Here is a 21067-nt window from a genome sequence, read left to right as displayed (position 1 = left end):
ACAGTGGATAAGACAGGATGGGAAAGAATAACCTGTTTTTAGGAAGGCCTTCTGGTTTGAATTTATATATATATATATACACATATATATATATACACACAATCAGAAGTTGATATGAACAAGAGGAAGGATAGGAACAAAGTTACAAAGTTTCAGTGGTTAGGGAAAAAGATAGTGTACCCGTGTAACAAAAGAGTAGTGGAATGATAAACTTTAGAGAGGCAATAAAATTTTTATTTTCATTTACTATTCTTAAGTCTGTATTTTTGAAGAATGCTGAGGAGTTTCTTTGGTCCATATGAATGGGAAATGTTCACTAATGTGAAATCTCTGTTCTACTTTTCAGTTATTTATATGTAGCAAACAACAACAGCAACAAAAAAAAAAAAACGAGTGTATGCACATTACTCCAATGCTGTGTTTTTTTTTTCAGTGGCATTTTTTTTACTTTTATCTCCTTGCTTCTCAGTGAAAACTCAAGACTTGGCATCTTGTCTTGTTACTTTTCTGCTTTTTACTGTTAGTACTGAATATTACTAGATTTTTTTCTTTTATTTGGCATATACATCTTTACACCTGTCAAAACCTGAATGTATATATAGTCTAGCATAATATAGACCAGAGAAAAAGCACATCTAAAAGACAATTGTGTCATAACCTTCAACATAAGCTCTACTGTAAATATATTTTGTCCTGCAACATCTGAATCATATTTCTTCTGAGATTTTCATCAATGAGGGTTTGGAAATGCTGTCAGGAAGGGAGTTGGTTTAGGATTAAAATGCTATGCTCTTGATGATGAGCATATAGATTTTATCAGTAGTTCTGTTGTTACTTGTGCAGTCTTCACAGAGCTTTCTAAAGGACTGCAATGATGCAGACGCCAAAGTTAAGTCTGCTAAAATTGGATTTTTCCTTTGCTATCTGTGGAAACACAATTAAATAGGACAATACAAAGAAAATCCAATTCTTTACAAGTGCTTTCATTCTGGTTTGGAGTTTCTCCTTCATTCCACAAAATCCTTCACTTTTCTGATCAATGGAAGGTCGAATAAAGCAATCAACAAGAACAACTCTGAAATGTGCCTTTGGCATCATGGAAACTGCGGACTGTTCTGGTTGCCTAAGTATAGCATTACAGAATGGAAGTGTAAAGTAGAATAAAAACAATATGCAAATTGGAAAAATCAGTGGCAGTTATGCTTACATAGTACTAGAGACAAATAAACTGCCTAGTTTCTATTCTACACCCATAAGTTTAACTGAAAGCATTTTTTTTTTCCTAAACAAAGTATTTTCTAAAAATGCAAGTGGCTAACATTCAGTGAAAAGTCGGATGAATCTCAGATTTAGGAAGAACAGAGTAAACTAAAGGCAGGAGCTGACTAGTAGGCTAGAAACATGTATCTTACTGCAGGTGGCTCTTTGATATGGAGTATGTGAATTCATGATGTAGGAGATTTATAGAAAAAAATGCAGAATAATAATTTAAATAAAAAATTATTGAATACTGTTAGGGAATGGCTGCAAGAGCAGGGCGGCCATGAGAATATGTACGAGCATAGTCTGTACGTCATACCCATACCCAAGAGTGCATACCCATGGGAAAATACTAGGAGTTAGATAGGAGTCACAACGTCCTTGGGGCAGCATGTGAACAGCAGGCCCACATCTGCAGCTGTGCTCTGTGGATGGTGGGGGGGGCTGACAAGTAAACTGGCTTAGCAGCACAGGGGTGAATGCTGACTGAACATTGGTTAAGGCTGAGCAGCCCACCTAGCAGCCAACATTGTGCACTAATAGTAAGTGAACACATGTGTATTGGAAACCTATATAAACCCAATGTGTGCAACAATAAATTGAAGCTTGATCACTCATATTGAGTACTGTCATGCTTCCTCACTCGAGAACAATCTAATTAGGACACTATCCGTAGCAGAACACATTTTAATCTAGTAGTTATTATCTTTTGATACATTTATTTAATTACTCATTTGAGGAAACACTAAACTTTTAAGAAAGTGTTAAAATACAATTGACTTATTAGTGGAGCCAGGTTAAAATTAATTTTAAACACTTGGTCATTAATAACAACAATTTTCTCTTGCATTGGTAATTAGACTCCTTTGTGAAAAGGTCAGCAAAAAAATAAAAAAAAAAAAAAAAGAAAGAAAGGAAGAAATGGCCATCCTCTCTGTGGAACAAGTATGACTTTAGTGTTGGAGTTAAATGTTATGAAAAGAAATGAGAACAATATAAGGAAAGAGTAGAGCATATATGAAAGGGAATAATGGAAAGTCAAAGGTTCAGATTAAATCAACTTTGGAAATTCTAATGCCTGTGAAGGATATTGCTTTGGAGGAAGAAAACATCTTTGCAAGGTTGCAGAAAATTTGTACTTTGTTTACTTAGACTGTAGATTTCTCCGAGTTTCCTCTTGACTCTGAAATTTCTTCTGTGCTCAGAATTCTGTCACAAAAAGCATTTTTTTCCTTTTTTTTTAAAACCACATTTGTCAGTGTGGTCTTGAAAGTACAGAATAATGAGTGGAGAAAGATCTTAACTAGTTCTTCTTATTATAAATGATGCCTTCACCTATCCAGAGAATGAGAAAATGTAAACTGTTAAACAAAAACATTGTATTTAGTGTTCAGAAAGCCAAACTGATTAATAATATATTACCTTAAAAACAGAAGGATGCAGGAAAATGTGAAACTGCACCAAAATTTTGCTTAGGCTTGTTCTGAACCACAACAGTAATGGCCAATTTTTTAATTGATAAAGAATTATAATTCCAATGAATTGATGAACTAGCATAATCAAAGCTGTAGGTTATTTGATGAAGATTAGTTTGGTTTTCTAGTGATAAAACAAAATAATTAGGTATAGAGATACTCATATTTTGCTTAACTGTTCTAGGAAAGTTAATTCCTAATAATTTCTGTGGAAAGAATTTAACTTAAAATCTATCATCTATCATTAAGTGGGTAGCACTAATCTGGTTTTGAAGTTTTGAAGCTTTTGAACTCATAAGCTACATATTCTAATAAACAATCAAAAGCATCATTCAAGAGGTGATATCCATGTTTTTACCTTTGATGATTAGTGGCTCATATAAATACATTTTATTTTTCTTACAAATCTGTGATTCTTAGGAAATTCAGCCAGGAACTTGATGGCTTGATGATTGGACTAGATGACCTTAGTGGTCTTTTCCAACCTTAATGATTCTGTGACTCTATGAACAATGAATCTTAAGATGTAATGGTACTTAATTTGTAATTTAACAGTGACTGAGCTTTCATGTTCTTGCTTGCTTTTGCAGAAACGTAATATTAACAGGAAATGTCGCATTCATTATAAAAGAACTGGAATTCCACGTATACTACTGGCTATAAATTAAAAAAAAAAATGCTGTAGGATCACATATGGAGATGATAAATCAAAAATCCTCGATTGCACAACTCTCTAGTGCCTTTCACATGCTGCAGACTCTTTGTTATTCTTCAAAAAGCAGAGATCTTAGAAGGTTCCTTACATAATTACACTTTAATTTATAACTTTATTAATTTAAACAAATAGCAATATTTCATGTCAAGGTCTGTGCTTCAGTTTCTTGTTAACTCACAGAATATGAGACTTTTGATCTGTGCCACAGTTTTGCAATCTCTAGAGGTAGGTAGTGGCAGTGAATGAGAGTGACTTCTGTATTACTGCAGGTTTTCTAAAATAAACAATTAAGAAGAATTACCCAGAAGAATTAGGGGACTGTTCATGTGTTTAGAAGAAGAAAATGTGAGATCTTCATTAATTCCATTCCATTAATTCCAATCATGAAGGCAAAAGCCTTAGCTGGTGACTGCAAAATGAGATTTCATATGTTAATAACGTTTTACTGTAGACTGAAAATTCGCTCTGTGAGCATCAGTTTTCTAGATTCCTTTGACTATAACAAAATTTTTGATGAAGAATAGATTCAACCTGCCTCTTCTGTGTATCCCACACTGCTTTTATCACACTCATGTTATCCTATGATATAATATGTTGCTTAATCCATCACAGTTTAGACAAGTAAAATTTATCATCAGGTGTTTTATGACAACACTTGGCTAAATCATTCTGTAGTATGTAAAATAAAGATCTGGACAGTAGTCTGAGTGGGCTACAGTGGTATCCTTCAGACCTGCATGATGTGTTACTAACTCCAGACTCATGACAGCAGGCAGACAGGGCTTCATTCATCTATCTGCAAACAACAAAACATGCTAGGGGTCTGGCAAAGCAAAATGTTTGCTTTTTGTGAACCATGAGAATCAGAGATAACACAGTTCTTCTTGCTTATCTTTAGTTCTCATCAGTGAAGAGAGATTAATGTAGGACATCACAGATGTCTTCCTAGGCACAATGTGAAACAACATTCTTTATTGATTGCGTCACAGCAAAAATACCAGGAAGGCCAAAGTCTCCTGTCTCTCTATCTTCACACTTTCTGAGAGATCCCATACACTGACATTAGAGATTTCAAAAAATCAGAACCAGTATGAATATTTTGCAAATTCTTTGAGTCTGTAGCTCTCCTATGTTCCCAAAAGTTGGTAGACAGCTCTACACAAGAACTGGTACTGTATTGAACTGGTATTTGTGAGTCTCAGTTGTGTAGTCAGCATTTTGCAGGTGAAGAGAACCAATGGTTTTCTCCAGTATTGATGCCTTTCTGCAGAATGTGTGAGCCTGCAAATATACATTTTCTTTTTCATCTTGCCTATCCTGTTGCAGTAGGTGAGCTATTCAGCTACCTTGAATTTGAGAACTGATAAGCATGCAGACAAAATATATTCAAACTTATTCTGGCTGGCTGGTGACTCATTTAGAGTACTATAGGAATGTGCCCTACCAAAGAAGGAATACTCAGATGTGCAGGAACTTCTAGTAATTACAGGCTGCAGCAGCAGATCTTAGAGGTGGTGATGGAGAGCACATCAAAGCTGTCTGCATGAAGAATACTGAACTCAGGTGAAAGTCTGTGAGGGCTTGAGTAGCACTTACAGGCAAGATACCGAGATGGGTCTTTGAGGCTCCAGTACAAACACTCTAGCTAAGAATTTTACACCTTCTAACACCTTGGTATGAGACAATGGAATAATTTCTTTTTAATAGCTAAGGATTAACATCAAATCCATCATTCTCTGTCACAGGATGGGGTACTGTGCTTTTGACCTTGTCTTCTAAAGGAGTAAATACATCGAAAACAGTAGATTAAAAATTAATAGTACTTTTCCCTATCACAAAACATCTTAACCATGCAAGGTGTCATTCTGTACATGCTGTTATCCTGAGAGAATAATGTGACAAGTGTCATATGAATTATGCAGTCTAGTGTAAGCATCTTCATTGGAAAGAGAGATGCAGTCACTCTCCACAATTCCTAGTGCGTCTGCTGACCAGGCCTGGTCTCTGTCATCATTCAACATTAAAATGTTAACACACTCCTAAACAGAGTACTCACAATTGTCTATACAGAGAACAAGAACTCCTTCTGGGACAGATTTTTCTTCTGTACCAGTTCACATCCTGACTCCTTTCCTGCAGTGTACTCAGCTGTTAGCCTGCAGATTTGTGGCAGGATGGGTGCACAGGTAAATAGTGAATGATGATAAGAACAGTAGATCTTACAAGCTCTTAAGTGCTAAAGAAAGTATTGTTATAAATCTCATTAGACTCACAGTCACACCTTGCTGGTGACTGAAAGAAGCTAAATGCAGTTATAATGGGACCTGAGGAGTCTCACTTTCAAGTACGTTTTACTATGTGCTGAAATAATAGTTTGTATTAAATTAAACAATGAGGGACTTAATTGCTTCAAAGCCTGTTGATTCATTGCGAGATAATAATGTATTAATATGGAATTTGGCAGCTGACTCATCTCAGGACTCAGCTGGTGCTGTACATAACATAATGCTGGGATTGAGACACAGCATAAATCACGCGGCTCTGAATGTCTGGAAAAAAATGCATTCACTATTGTAAATAAAAATAAGTTGCATAGAGAAATAATATCAAACCAAGCATCAGTTTCCTATTCACACATAATAAAACTGCATATGCAGTTACATTTTCTGTTATTGCTCACAAATGTCCTTGCTATTCTTATACCAGGATTTCTTTCTCACCCTGTCACCCCTCATAAATAAAACAGCTGTGTAGGCAGGTAGTTTTCACTTAACAAATTAGTGCTGAGCCCCTAATATTGTATCACCTGCTGTTATAATTAGGCCCAGGAGAAAAGAATACAGCTGTTTTCTTTCTCTGTTGTCGTGTATTTTCTTTGTATTAAAACAAAAAATAAAATACAGTTGTGGAATGTAGGCCTGGAGCAGAAACTGGTAGAGTCAATAGGTCTCAATGCAGACTGACCCTCTTACCTGCTGTGCCTTGACATTCACCACATATGGCATTACTCAACACTTACTACAATTTAAAATGAGTCTAGAGTGTATCTCATGGACTGCTTGAGACTAAACGCATGTGAAACCAATGAAAGGATCCCAGAACAATAGGTAGTTCCTTTTATTTTCAGTTCTTAGGCTGTGAACTATACATCAGTCTTATGTGTTTCTTACAAAAAGAGATGAAAGAACAGATGAATCATTTTGCACTAACACTGGATGAATGCAATGTAAGAAAGCCTGACTTCCAGGCTTTGCTTGCTGCAGCTGTTTTCATATTAGCTATAGACAGGCTGGTATTGCAACTTGAGATCCCTGCCTGTCTTCTGTGTCTTTGTACTGGATCTCAGCCTGGTCCCCGCCTTCTATTATCTCCAGGATGAGGAGTGCAGGAAATGAGGAAGGGCAAAGGAGGGGACCTGGCTCACATCGCTTCTGGCCCCAGAGGCACTACGCACATAGCTGCACTGATCTGAACGACAGACTGTACCCAGGTGTGGCTATTTATCAATTTCCTTTAGTGCCTCTTCAAGACAGGGATGCAATATCTACCCCTACATTTTTAAGAATAAGCATGGCAGTGCTGATTTCTATGCCCTGTGCCTGCAGCCTCCTGTAATACAAAGGCAGAGAAAATTGAATAGAACTACTAATATTATGGACAAGAGCTTGGTAGACTATAACAAATTAAATATTTAATTATCATCTGTATTAATTTCCTCAGCTGACAGTATCCTCTTACATCAGTTATTTTGTTGATGGCAAAATCACATGGAAAATTAAGGGAAAACTGTTCTTCGCAAATTGTATTCTCCTTCCCTGTTTTAAGGTGGCATACATTTTTTGCTGAGATTCTAATGACTCATTAACAGACTGAGTGGTGCACTGATGGTGAAATCCAACGTATTTATAATGCATGAAGTTGTCAAATTACTCCCTAAACCAGGCTATTTCTGGAAAAATATTAATCGTTGTTTAAAATAGGTACTCCTGCATTAAAAAGGCTTGACAAATCTAGCTTTGAAGGGGTTTGGTGACTTCTCAAATTGGTGTAAGAATATTTATCATTTCTGTATTTATTCTCTGAAGACATTTAGGAAAGAAAATACCTTCTCTCAGACCAGCTGCTGGAAAAGACAAGATTTTGGATGCATGAGGTCTTCATCAAAGGGAAATTTTGAAGTTATTTACAATTTTTTTTAAAGACATCAGTTATTTCTCCATGTACAGTGAAAAAAAAAAGTGATAAAACCCAGCTTAGTGAGCATCAAAAGAAATTTAAATCTGTTAATAGGAAAAAAAAAATGAAACAACAGAAGCACCCAATGACTCTGTACATCTCCCTTTCTTGAAGGTCTTTAACAAATAGATTAGTCAAACATATAGCCCATCTATCCAGAACAGCTGAAGTATTTTTAATCTTTTGAACTAATATCTGCTACTTGCTGATTTCTGAGACTTTAACCACTGTCCGCTGGCAGGAAATGATCAGTGGTTTAAACTGCAGTCCAGTCCAAAGAGATCATTCTTCTACATATGTACAGATCCCAGAAATCTTATTTCCCTTTGCTCTAAGCTGCCATGTTATATCAGTCTTTGGAGATATGTTCTTACACTTTTAACATAGACAAGAAAGACATTCATAATTATGTGATAAAATCAAATCCACCAAAGTGCTGATCAGTGTTCTCTTGGGGCGTGCTTGTTTTCTGGTACATTGGAAAGGGATCAAACAGAGAGTACTACTAAATTTCCAGGATTAAAAAAACAACAAGCCACAACAAGAAATAAAATGCACCTGACATTCTCGGGAGAGAAAATATCAACCCTTTGCCTAAACAAGAGTAGTACAGGAAATTCTTGTAGAAGATAGATGGTGGAAGAAAATCTGAATTAAGAGTCAAAAAGTAAACCTGCTTTACTTTGTTTCATAGATTGAGTGCTTCTTTGCTCTCGAGGGTGCATTGAAATGCCTGAAGGGATCTCTGCTATTGCTTGCAGAACAGCTTCTCTATTACTTCAAGACTCCACTCAGCAATTTCATTTTCTTATTTTTAAATCACCGGATGTGTGTATTCCACACTGCAGAAATCCTGACTGATTACAAAAAGCAATCCCTAGTTACTGCAGAAAAAGCCTTAACCAAACAACAACAAAAAACCCATTCAAAAACAAACACAATAAAACCCCAATGATATATATATATATCATAATGTGTGTATAAGGAAAAACAAAACAAATAAGAAACAAACAAAAAAATCTCCTCAGACCAACACATTTTTCAGCTCACAGTGAAACTCTTGTGAACTCCTGCCCCTCTTTGTCTTTACCGGACAGTCTGAAGTAAAGCCCAGGACTTATGACTGTGTGTCATGATTATAGAACTCAGAAATATCATGGAGACAGAGCTTTCCATAATCTTTATTTGAAGTCACTGATGCACTTCACTTGTTCCTCTGCTGAAAGCAACACAGCAGGATTTGATATGTGGTTAAGGCACAAACAAACCCTAAATGCCCCTAGCTAAATAAAGAATTGTAACTTTAATCTTGAACTCTAACTTCAGTTTAGATCAGCAGGTACCCAGTATGTCACAGAAGTTTGCAGGAGAATCTTCAGGGTATAGATAGTACTGAGCTTGATGAGGGATGTGAAAAATAACAAGAAAGAGTTTTATAGGTACATTGAACAGGCAAAGGAGGGTGTTACCCCCTTAGATAAATGAAAAGCGAGAGCTGGCCTCCTCAGACATGAAGAAGGCTGAAGTATTTAGTGAGTTCTTTGCCGTGAACTTCATTATCAGTCAGGCTTCCCACACCCTTGCATTCCTGAACCTTTAGGAAGGGGAGCAAAATCCCTCCCACTAAAAGAGCAGAACAAGTCAGAAACAGCCTCATGAGGCAGGTTATAATCCTCCTCTATTCTGCCCTTATGAGGCCTATATGGAGCATTGCATCCAGATCAGGATCCAGGGGAATCTCATCATGGCCTTCTGGAGGAGTTTATGAACAGGAGGAGACACATCTTACATGATCTCATAGTGATAGGACAAGGTGGGGGTGGCTTTAAGCTAAAAGAGAGGAGATTTAAATTAGATGTTAGGTGGAAGCACCAGAAGATGTTGCCCAGAGAAGATGTGGATGTCCCACTCCTGGAGGTGTTCAAAACCAGGTTGGATGGGGATCTGGGCAACCTGACCTAGTGGGGGGCAGCCCTGCCCGTGGGAGCTGGCTTAGAACTGTATGGGCTTTAAGGTCCCTTCCAATCCATTACTCTATGATTTGTTCCAGAGGAGCGTAGAGCACATTGTGTGAGCCCTCACATGGGTGAAAGCGTGTTAGGAGTCCTGGCAACACACCACAGGCACAAACCAACCTTCCCTGAGGAAACTTTCTTTTATCTGATCATATGCAAAGGCAATAATATCACTTTTCATTGTCTAACAGCATTCCCATACTCAGACAAGATTCACAGAGACAACTGAATGCACTGATCGCATACTTTTTATAATTTTTTCCAAGGAGAATCAAAAGAATATCCTTCTCTCAGTGCCAGAATCAATTAAATAGGAGTCCTCTCTGGAGATGTTAAAGACCTGCCTGGACGCCTAACTGTGCAACCTATTCTAGGGAGCCTGCTTTGCAGAGGGGTTGGACTCAATGATCTCTAGAGGTCCCTTCCAACCCCTATAATTCTGTGATTCTGTGATATACACTCCAATCATCCCCAATTATAATCTGATTACACCAGCTAGTATGGTATCACACCATTTATGACTGATTACAAAGCTGCTACATAACTCAGCCATGTGTTTTACGTGTAAACTCAGTGTGTGTTCAGCTTTCTGGTGCACTGTTGCAATGTGTATAACCTATCCCAATTCTTTCTTTGATGGATGATGAATGGCACAACTGCTCTAGACTTGTTGGTCCTGAAGATCACTCTGAGCCACTGAATGATAGAAAAAATCATAAACTCAGAGGGTAGCCACCTGGAAATAGATGTGCCAGCTTTCTGCTTGCAGCTGAGGATCAAACTGGGTGGGGAGAGATAGGATGGTCGACGTTACACGATGGGGAGATGTTGTGTTGGCTGTGCATATCTTCTTCCAGATTCCCTTGCATTCAGTCCTGTTGCTTTGTCAGTCTAAGGCAGATGAAAACTACTGCTACAGCCACAGAATCAAATTTCATCCCTGTATAGAATAAAATTGAACTTCTTAACATTTTGCTATACCTGTAGGTTACAAATCTACTTTGCATATTTTGAACAGCAGCATGGTAGTTAGTGGTTTATTGTTGTTTCAGGTCATAAAGCATAATTTAAAAACACAATTTTATTGAGTATATTAAAACTCAACAGATTTTGCACCAGGGAAAGACTAGATTTTAATTTCAATTAGTTATTGATGCTATCTGGTGTTCCTTAGTTATTAGCCTGTGATTGTAAACACTAAAAGCAAATATATTTGCTTGTGTAAGATTTATTGTAATTTTACCTTTTATGAGAAAAAACACAGATATATCAAAAGATATTAGGAATTCTTTTTTCCCACTCTGCAGACTCAGAGAATTTTACACTGCTCTGCGATACTGCTAGAACAATACTCCAGAGAGGCATGAGGTGGCTTGGAGTCAATCACAGTAATTGTTTCCACATTTTGCTAAGCCACTGCTATCTTCACTTGCAATTAACATGACATCTGGCAAAGCACTGATCTGGAACATTGATTATTATAATGCTGCTCATTAGTAATCATTAATAACAAGTGAATAAATCAACTGATTATCAATTAACCTCTGACTAAGGTTTTCAACACTATTTTTCCTCTGTAAAGACTCACAGCATGTACTGTTTAACTTGCTCCGACGTTCACTTCATCTCTCTTAGAAAATCAAATTGTTTTTCATTTTACTCTGAGGCAGTAAAATGTGTATCCTGTGTCTCAAGAGTGGAACAGTCAGTGTGCTCTATTCATTGAGGCTACGTTTGTAATCTGTTTATATATAACCATTGTGTGTTTTCTCAACCCTACCTACTCATATAAAGATATAAGGACTGTAATTGTGTAGTTATAGGTACAAAGACTAGAAACTGGAGGCAGGCTATCTAATAACTTGCCAGCAGCTATGCATCATCATCAAAATACTGTCTCCCAGAGCAAATGAAGATCAGAAAGGAATATTTATTTCTTGTAACACCTTTCCAGGGAAGTTCTGTTGGAACTCCAGAAAGACTTTTGCCTTGGAGTGTGACAATAAAAAACACGTTCCTTAAGAAAATAATTCAGCCTCCTAAAATTTCCTGCTCTCACACATATACAACAATTAACACTATAGAAACATCATGGTGGTACAACCTACTTATTTTTCCCACAATTTTCACATATAGAACATCTAAGAAATATGAAATATACTCATGAAATTATAAACATATTCAGGACTACAAGCTTTATTTTCTCAAAAAAGTAGAATCATGCTGAACCATGAAGCATTTCACAAGTTTATAAACATCTGATGTCTGAAGTTCTTTCATGTTCTGTAGAAGTTCTTATCGGCTAAATATAAATATCTGTGCCTGAACACTTAGAGGTGGAAAGAGGAGAGGAGGAGGAGAGGGAGAGGAAGAGAATTAATTGTGAGACTTCTTTTTTCATCTTTACCCTCTCTCTCCTTGGGTTGGAGATTTCTTTCTCAAAAATCCTTTATTACTGATTTTTTTTTTTTTGTAATTGCTAGGGTTCTCCTACATCTTTCCTTTAAAACATGAGTCAATCCTACTTATGTAAAAATGCTTTTTCTTTTAAAGTACTCACTGTATAATCTACATGATGTGTTTAAGACTGGAATTTTGTTGAACATTTGCTAAGCTTTGTGCTTAGCACTTGTTTTTAACAGAACTATTGATTAATTCTATAAATGAGACTATGTGTATGGACAAATATTGATGTCTGTGCTGGTGCAAGACACTCTTAGATCTTTTAATGATCAAATGACAGAAACAAGTAAATCTAAAAAACAATTAGTCCCATACTAAGGTAGGTATCTAATGAGTCAAATGAGGTGACGAGTCATTCTTTTAAGATTTTTTTTTCCTTTATTCTAAAGGAATTCTAAGAGATAAGTCTAAGAACTGTGAAGTTAGCTAAGGATGCTACTGGATAAGAATGTTTCTAATTGAGGAAGTGGTAAATAATTTCTAGTATCTCTTTTTAACAGATGAAGTTCAGTGGACCAGATTGTCCAAATGCTATTATCTAAATAGAAATGACAGTGAACCATTTTAAAATAATGTGAATGTCTATAAAGCTTGAGAAGTACCAGATCTGGCACACTGGTTTTATTCATGTCTCTTCTTCTACTCAGCCAGCTTGTAGACATTTTGATTCATTGCTTTCAGTAAACTTCAGTACTTCTATCTTTGAGGAATTCAACTCAGATTGCCTTCAGTTGCATGTTTAATGTGAAGAACTTAACAGGATGCCATGCATCATTACAATGACATGAAATCCTCCAGAACAGTAAAGTGATGTGTTTTGCTTGCAGACATGGTTAAAGAGACTATAACTGTCAGATGAAATACACACACACCAAGAAGGGAAGCTAGGAACAGCCATCCTGCCTGTCTCTCTAAATGCTGTTTAAACAGGAAAAAATTGGTGGTCTAAGGAAGGGAATTTAGTTATTTCATCACAGCTATGAAGAATAGGTCAAGTGGCTAAAGGCTTGTATCAAGGCAGTGCTGAGAAAAATCTTGATGAAGGATGATGGAGAGCAGGATTTCTCTTTTCTTTACTTCTTTTTTTTTTTTTTTCGCTCTCACATGCAGAGATGTGTTTTCTCCTTTTCCTCCCTTTCCTTTGTGTAGCTCAGCTTAGGAGATAAATTTATTTATCTATTTAGGTTCTTATAAGGCATTTCTTTCTATGTTATACTTATTGGACAGCTATGGTCAGAAAAAGGGAGAATTAGTATAGCTCACATCAATGTCGAACTATGAAATCTTGGTTGAAGCAAAAAAAAATTGATTGTCAATGTATTGCACTCAGCAAAAAGAACAGTAAACAGAACTTTCTGATAGAAGCTTTGACTTTTAGCTGAAGCAAAAGTAAAGTAAAGTAAAGTAAACTTCTATCCCATGACTTGAGGTAAAGAGCAAAATGACTGGTACTGCTGAACTGTTATGCAGTTGCCGGATGCAAGGTACTCATGACACTCCTGGAGAAGAAGGGATTATCTTATGAGTGAATTTTTAATAAACGTATCACTCAAGAGGTGTAATACCAAAGTCCTATTAGAACAGCTTTCTAAAAACACTGGTACTAAGTTTTATTATGTGTATTATCTGTTGCATAAAATCACAAAAATTCAAATAACTTGCAATCTAATTAAAGAATCCTTCCACAAACTGTTGTAAATTCCAAGGTACCATCTGGAGCCTGAGCCCATTGTGCTGCTTCTGTGGAAAAAAAAGAGAATTTCTGAAAGGATATAGGAGAATATAAAGGAGAATTACACCTTTTACTTAGAGATTATTCAGCTTCTGTGGACAGATATTTACTTTCCACTATAGATGGGAAACAGGCCCAAGCATATGTGCCCCAGATTGAAGAAAAATGTTGAAACTTCTCTGGTCTCACTAACAGTGCAACTTAACTGGGAGATTCAGCTTGAAGGATAGAAGAAAAAGCATGCATTTGCTTTTCTAGTTTCTACTTAGTAGGCTTGACTTATTTAACTTCAGGGATTATACCATAAATCAGGATTTAAAATTCAAACTATAAAATAAGTTCAGAATACCTTGGCCTGTTTACCATCAAAAAGGAGAATTAGTGTTATGTTTAATGCCTTTGCGATGGTTCGCTGACATAAATTTTCTTACTACAATGCTTCACTTCAGCAGTGAAAGAGAGAAAGAATGTTTAAAGGATTTTGTCCCACATGTTTTTGTTCTTTTTGTTTGTTTGTTTTGTTTTCAGAGCAGTGACCTTAGCATTAAGTAAGCTGTGTCCCCCACAATTCCAGAATTTTAACCTTGTGCAACTGTTTCATACGACTGTATATTATTTATTACCACTGTTACAATTCTGCATCAGTTCATTGCACTCACATGAACACAGAGCATGACACATTTTCTTGCTTCTGGACTATGCCAGGGGGAGTTCACATGGTCAGGAGTTTCCATGTCCAGAAATGTAGGGGTTGTGAAGAGTGTCTTGTTAAAAAAAAATAAAATAGAAAAAAGTTCCATTTTTTTTCAGAACTCTTCACAGAAGTATGTTGTCATATTTGACAAAATTACATAGTTGATGTTATAAAGGCACACAGTAGTTTTAGTGGACAGTAGTTTTAGTCTTAGAAGAGCAATGAATGGTGTGTAACAGGAAATCTAAATTTCATTAGAGCTTTTAATAATCATGACATAGATAGTTGAGGAAATTCAAAATAACAAACCTAATACAGCCATATTTGGAAGAAACAACCTTAGGTAGTTCTTATATTCTTTTATCTAGTTCCTCCTTTAACATGTAAATTTCTTACTTGGGCTTAATAGAATAGCTCTACAGAAGGCTAAGCATATGGAAGGATATCTAATCTGTAATGTGGATCTGGTGGCCAGTATTTAAATTCTTCTCTTTCTTTTGTTGTTTTATTTTCTCCACTCCATAACTTTATGAGAGGCTTAAGTTCTATCATTTATAACATTTAAATTACAAGCATTGCTATTTTGAAACTGATCTGACAAATATAATTTATTTCAACAGACCTTAATGTATGATCACAAGTGCCCTGCAGCACAGAGTGTGTGCTATTCTTAGTACTCACTGACATAGTAATGGCATCCAAGCAGTGCATCATTGTGCTGTATTTGGAACTTACTTTGATGTACATCAACTTCATATATCATGTTTATGATGAATGTTCCTGGGCCATGCCTGATAACAGTTCTGTAGCTTTCTGTAATGATGCTGTGGGGGAAAGGAAGGTCTTCCTGTCCTAGGTAGAAGACTATACTGTTTCCTTGCCATAGCATCCTCTTATTCATTAATAAAATGAGAACAGCTGATGTTCTACTTCAGACATCTAAACTACAAAAATAAAAGAATCATAGAATCATAGAATGGCTTGGTTGGAAGGGACCTTAAAGATCACTCAGCTCCAACCCCTGCCATGGGCAGAGCTGCCCCCCACTAGCTCAGGCTGCCCAGGGCCCCATCCAACCTGGCCTTGAGCACTCCAGGGATAGGGCACCACAGCTTCTCTGGACAGTCTGTTCCTGTGCTTCACCACTCTCTAAGTAAAGTATTTCTTTCTCATGTTTGGCCTAAATCTTCTCTTTTTTAGTTTTAGATTTCTCCCCCTTTCTCTATCATTATCAAATTGTGTAAAAAGCTGGTCTCCCTCCTGCTTATAAGCTCCTGAGGAAAGCTTATAGACATGACCTGGAAAGTCATGATGTGATCTTCCCAGCATCTTCTCTTCTCCAAGCTAAACAAGCCCAACTCTGATAGCCTTTCTCCAAGCCCTCTAATCATCTTCATAGTCTTCCTTTGGACCTGCTCCAACAGTTTTACACCTTCCTTTTGTTGGAGACTTCAACAATCTGTAATACCCATTCTATTTGACAGAAGATATACTTATGTTATCGTATTAGCTGTTCTGCATGTAGGGGTAAGATACTGTCAGTAACTATATCTTTTGATATATGGAGAGCAACACTTTTTTGTGGCATCTGTAATGTGATGAGTCAGTCTAGCATAAATCAATGAAAACACTGTAAGAGTTCATCGCAGAGATCAATTACAAGGAGTATTATGCAGAAAGTATTGTGTTTTTCTATTTGATTGTATCAAGAGAATTACTGAAAGCTCAAAGAAACTACAGCAATCTGTATGCTAATTTGTATATTAAAAATGAGAGGAAGAGTCACAATTGATGCTGAAATTACTGGTGTTACACATAATCAATATACTAAAATAAATTAGCAACTGTGCAAACCAGATGAAAAATGCAAAAATAAATATTTTTTTTCCAGGATATAACATTAAAGAATTTTGAAAAAGTCAGCTACCATGGTGTTCTGAGATGACCATGTACATAGTGGACGGAACTACTAAAGCCTAATCCCAAAGTCACAGCTGCATCTGCTGATGATGCAGCATCTCACCAAGCTTTCTTCCAGGGCAGAGAATTCCCCAGGAATTTAGAGAAACAACTCCAGAAATTTGTTCATTTTTCTTTGATGTCTAATATATAGATATTTAGATATTTCCTTCCTCTCACAAAGCACCTTCTGGAAGACACACTGACCAAAAAGAATGAGAATAGTACTGACAGACATTTTGTATATTCCCATCTTAGTTTACCTCCAAAATGAGGATATAATCTTATAAAATAAGTTAGTGTTTGAAGTTTTGATGGGTGAAATGAATGCCCTGTCCCAAGAGAGGATCAAGAGAAAATCAGTTCTGTGTTGAACTACATCCAACACTGTGGAGCCAGTACTGCCTGAAAAAGCTGCAGTCTCTCATTGCTGCGAATCCTTATTTTTCATTCAGCTGAACAGAAAAGTTGCATTTCAAAAGGTTCCCTAACAAAAACTTGATGATTGACTGCCACGTAACACTTTTGTAAACATACCTATGCAAAGTAAGTGCCACTGTGGCTTGTTTTCAGCAAATCTTAGCAGTGACTAAGGTTCATGTGGGCTGCCCTCATGGCAATGCTTTCCATTTATAATTTTTTAAGAGCAAATGTAACAAAACGAAGGAAGATCAGAGTATTTCAGAAGGGCATTTTCAAATTTTGTGGTAGTATGTGTTGCCAAGGTAACATCATCTCCTGCCTGAGACTGATCAGGAAGGATGGATATCAAAAAATGTAGATTAGTGCATAAAATACGCTTAACACTAGAAGTAGGAAGTGGAACAAATTGAAATAACTAAAGTACTTACCAAATGTATTTATGATACAGATTATGGACAACAATATACCAGTAAACAATATAAAACATAAAATTCATCAGACACTAATAGCAAGCTGACATCACATTAATTATATTCTAATTCAACTTACATGAAGTAATGGATGTAATGCACCATAATGCAGTGCAGAGAAGACTGAATTGGCTTTTCCTTCTTAGTCCAGAATAGCAAATGGAAAAATCATTATTCTGTTGCAGCATGCCAGCTTCTATTTATGGATCATCATCTTTTCCTCCTAAGAATTCATCTCAAGATGCATCATAAAACAGAATCTTCCAGATGTATACTGGAAATATTGTTTCAAAAATGTGCTGCTGTCTTTTCCATGCTATTGTTTCTAAAGATCTGGAGAGGTCTTAGGTAAAGAAGCACGCTAAACAGTGTTATCTGATTTAAATACTATGTGTTTTTTGGAAGTTATCCAGAGTACACCTTTAACCTTTAGTTATAGACTTATTTTGCAAATTAATTCCAAAGATATGTTAAGAAAGGACAACCAGCACTTTCACCCATCCTGTGTCTGTCTTGATTTCTGGTGGTACAGGATTAATTTTCTCCACAGAGCCTGGTATGATGCTGTGTTTTGGTTTGAGGAGAAAAAACTTGATAACAAACTGATGTTTTAGTTGTGTCTGAGCAGTGCTGCACAGAGCAAAAAACACCTCAGGTTTTCAGCTTCTTGTATGGGCTGGTTAGGGAGTTAAGGGACATGAGGAGCTGACCCAGGATAGCTGACCCAAACTGGCCAAAGATCCATAGTTTCCATACTAATTGGCATAATGTAAAGAAACTATAAGGCTGAGTGGAGTTGGCTGAGCTTAGCTGCTGCCCTGGGGCAGACTGAGCATTGGTCAGTGGGTGGTGAGCAACTGCACTGCATGTCACTTGTTTTGTTGTACCATTACTGTTATTTTGTTTACTTTTTCTGTCTTAAATAGTTTTATCTCAACCTATGAGTTCTACTTTTTTTTTTTTTTCCAATTCTCTATCCCACTAGGAAGGGTTGGAGATTGAGTTAAAGGCTGTGTGGTGCTGGGTGTTAGGTTAAACCACAACAGCATCTTTTTGAAGAAGATTGAAGTTACGTATGTTCAGACCTGACTCCATAGAAATAAAGAGATCCCTCCTTTTAAATACTTTTTTAAAAAACTAATTGTAATACAAGATTTTAAACTTGATTTGAAATACACAAACCTCTAGCCATAAGACTAGTTTACCTTTGCTGTTTTGAAAGCACTGAGATAATGTATGATAGAAATAGTCATACTGGTCATTCTTGGAGCCCTTACCACAAAGAGAATAAACAGAAAGACAAAAAGCTACCACTTTCCCTAATTATTGACTGTTGTTGATGGAAGAGGAGGCAGATTCAGAGAAAAAACTATAATTTGTTCCAAGTGAAGATGGGAGAAGAGTAAAATCTACTTTTATTCTTTGGATAGAAATTGACTACCTGTAATTTATATTACTATACCGTATGAGTTATTAAGGAGCATGCTTTACAGTATTCATTATGATGATACTCCTGATACTTTGAACCACAACAATGTGAAAACTCTGAAATCCTAAGATATGGAGTTATTTTTTACATAAGCAAACAGGCACCTTCAGACATCCCTACAGAGCATGTGTGATCCATTGCAAAAGCCTGGACTTGAGAACCTCAGAATTACAGGCTTCTTATAGCCAAAGTTGTATTTTCAGCTTATGTTGTTTGTATTCAGAACTGAAGTAATTACATGCATATGAAAAAAAGAGAAAACATGAATATTTGTGATAGAGTAACAAGCATTTTCCAGATAACTTGCTCTGTTATACATGTAAAAAGACTTAGGACTAGTGATAGAACATAATACAGAGATGTCCAGGCAACAATAGTAGTGATGAGGATAGTAGAGAGTGGATAAGAAAACTAGTAAATTATTTAGGTAGCCTTTTAAATCAGCACTGATAATTCTTGGTGCTTCTAGCCTGAAGTTAGAGCTAGTCTGGTTTAGATATTAAAGCTTAGATGCTAGCAGGATCAAAAATAATGCAGATACTTTTAAATTTCTAAAACAGAAATTTCCTATCCTCCTCAATCTCACTGTAATATTTTGCAGGCTTTTAGAAAAATATAGCAAGTGATAAACTCCAATTTTGTTCACAAAATATTACATTTCAGCCATCATTTCCTTTTTCTTTTTATCTATCAATATACTTCCATTAAATAGCTTATAAATACGTGGTATTTCAAATAGTATGAAACAATAAGCAACCAGTTCCTACACCATAGTGGCAGATATTTGCCAATAGTAAGTTTCTGACCTAAAGTTGCTTGACCACAATAATTTATGTTTTATATACCTTGCTGTTCTAAACCAGCTATCTAACAGGGTTTGTCATAACATACTGGCTATCTTCCCAGCACTCCTCTCCCCACTAATTGTCCATTTTCTTGTCACAAGTAACCAGCTGTGATCTATGGCAGGAAATAGTTACATCTCCAAGGCATGGCCTTTTCATTTCTGCTTTGTTGTGAAATGCACACTTAAATTCCAAGGCCAAAAAAAACCTCTCCATTTTTCATCAAAGCTAATTTACTCAACCTCCATGAAGTTTCCTCAGTCATTTCCCTTTTCTGTGGCTCATAGTCAACATATACATTAAAATAAAAATAGTCAAATAGTCACTGAGAATTTTGTTTCATACTGCTTTGTAGTTTTCTTTTTCAGCTTTCCAGTTCACTTACTTACACACAAGCTGATCTTTGTTCACACAGGTAAGTTGAACTCACACCTTTAGGTCTTCTAGGTCTAGGCGTCTAGATCTTCCAAAGCACCTAACACTCCTACACTCCTACTTGGCCTTCTGCTTGCTGACTAAAGCTTTCTAAATGCCTCTACTGAAGCTTAAACTTTTTTTTTATTTTTTTAATTAGTACGGGGTATTTTAACTAACCTAAAATTTTTAAAAGGGTACCTTTTTTAAAAGGTTAAACGGTACCCTTTTTAATTAATTTGGTAAATTAAGGTAATTGCTTACTAGTTTTTAATAGCGGGATTTACACAAATTTAAAGGCTTTTAAGAAGCCTTTATATTGAATAGATGCTACTGCAAAATTAGTAGATTACATCTTGTTGGATTTTCTAACTTATTCACAGTAATGATAGCTTTCATTCAGTGCCAAAGAAAAGAGCTGTTGTATTTGTATGTCAGTCTGAATTGAAGATGAAATAGTTCCCACCAGATATACTCTGGGATACACAGTTTAAGGACGACTTAAGGGATGCAACCTCAGTTGGAGTAATTGATTTTTGATGATAAAATAATTGATTTTAGGTTTGTTTAGCAAAGTAAGCTCTTGTGGTCAAGGCATGATACTTGTCCTACTTGCACAAATGCCGAAAATTCCAGAATCATTTTGGGTGAGTGTTTGCCTCACAGAGATGAATGGGTAATGATGGATGACTTTTATGAAGACTTTATTTCAGATGAGTTTCAATGAGTTGTTAAAGTCTTCTGAGAAAGAAAAGAATGAGTTAGTGTAATGCCATGTCTTACATGGTAACTAAATTGGCCAAGCATGTCTGCTTTGTATTTTGTAATCACTGATAGAAGAAAACCATGATAGCACTCGCATGTGAAGAACAGGAAT

The 21067-nt window shown here is 36.3% G+C and overlaps 1 protein-coding gene across 1 annotated transcript in view; it reads left to right on the top strand.

Annotated features, from left to right (window-relative positions):
- The window catches only part of LOC104915428 (maestro heat-like repeat-containing protein family member 2B), a 72184-nt gene that overhangs the window by 27022 nt on the left and 24095 nt on the right, over positions 1-21067 (top strand). The window contains exon 2 of the mRNA XM_031557160.1: positions 20145-20191. Within this exon, the coding sequence (XP_031413020.1) occupies positions 20145-20191 (47 nt within the window). The remainder of the gene's footprint in view (positions 1-20144; positions 20192-21067) is intronic.

Source organism: Meleagris gallopavo, chromosome 1, assembly GCF_000146605.3.
Source record: "Meleagris gallopavo isolate NT-WF06-2002-E0010 breed Aviagen turkey brand Nicholas breeding stock chromosome 1, Turkey_5.1, whole genome shotgun sequence".
Classification (NCBI taxonomy): domain Eukaryota; kingdom Metazoa; phylum Chordata; class Aves; order Galliformes; family Phasianidae; genus Meleagris; species Meleagris gallopavo.
This window is presented reverse-complemented; position numbering and strand designations above follow the sequence as displayed.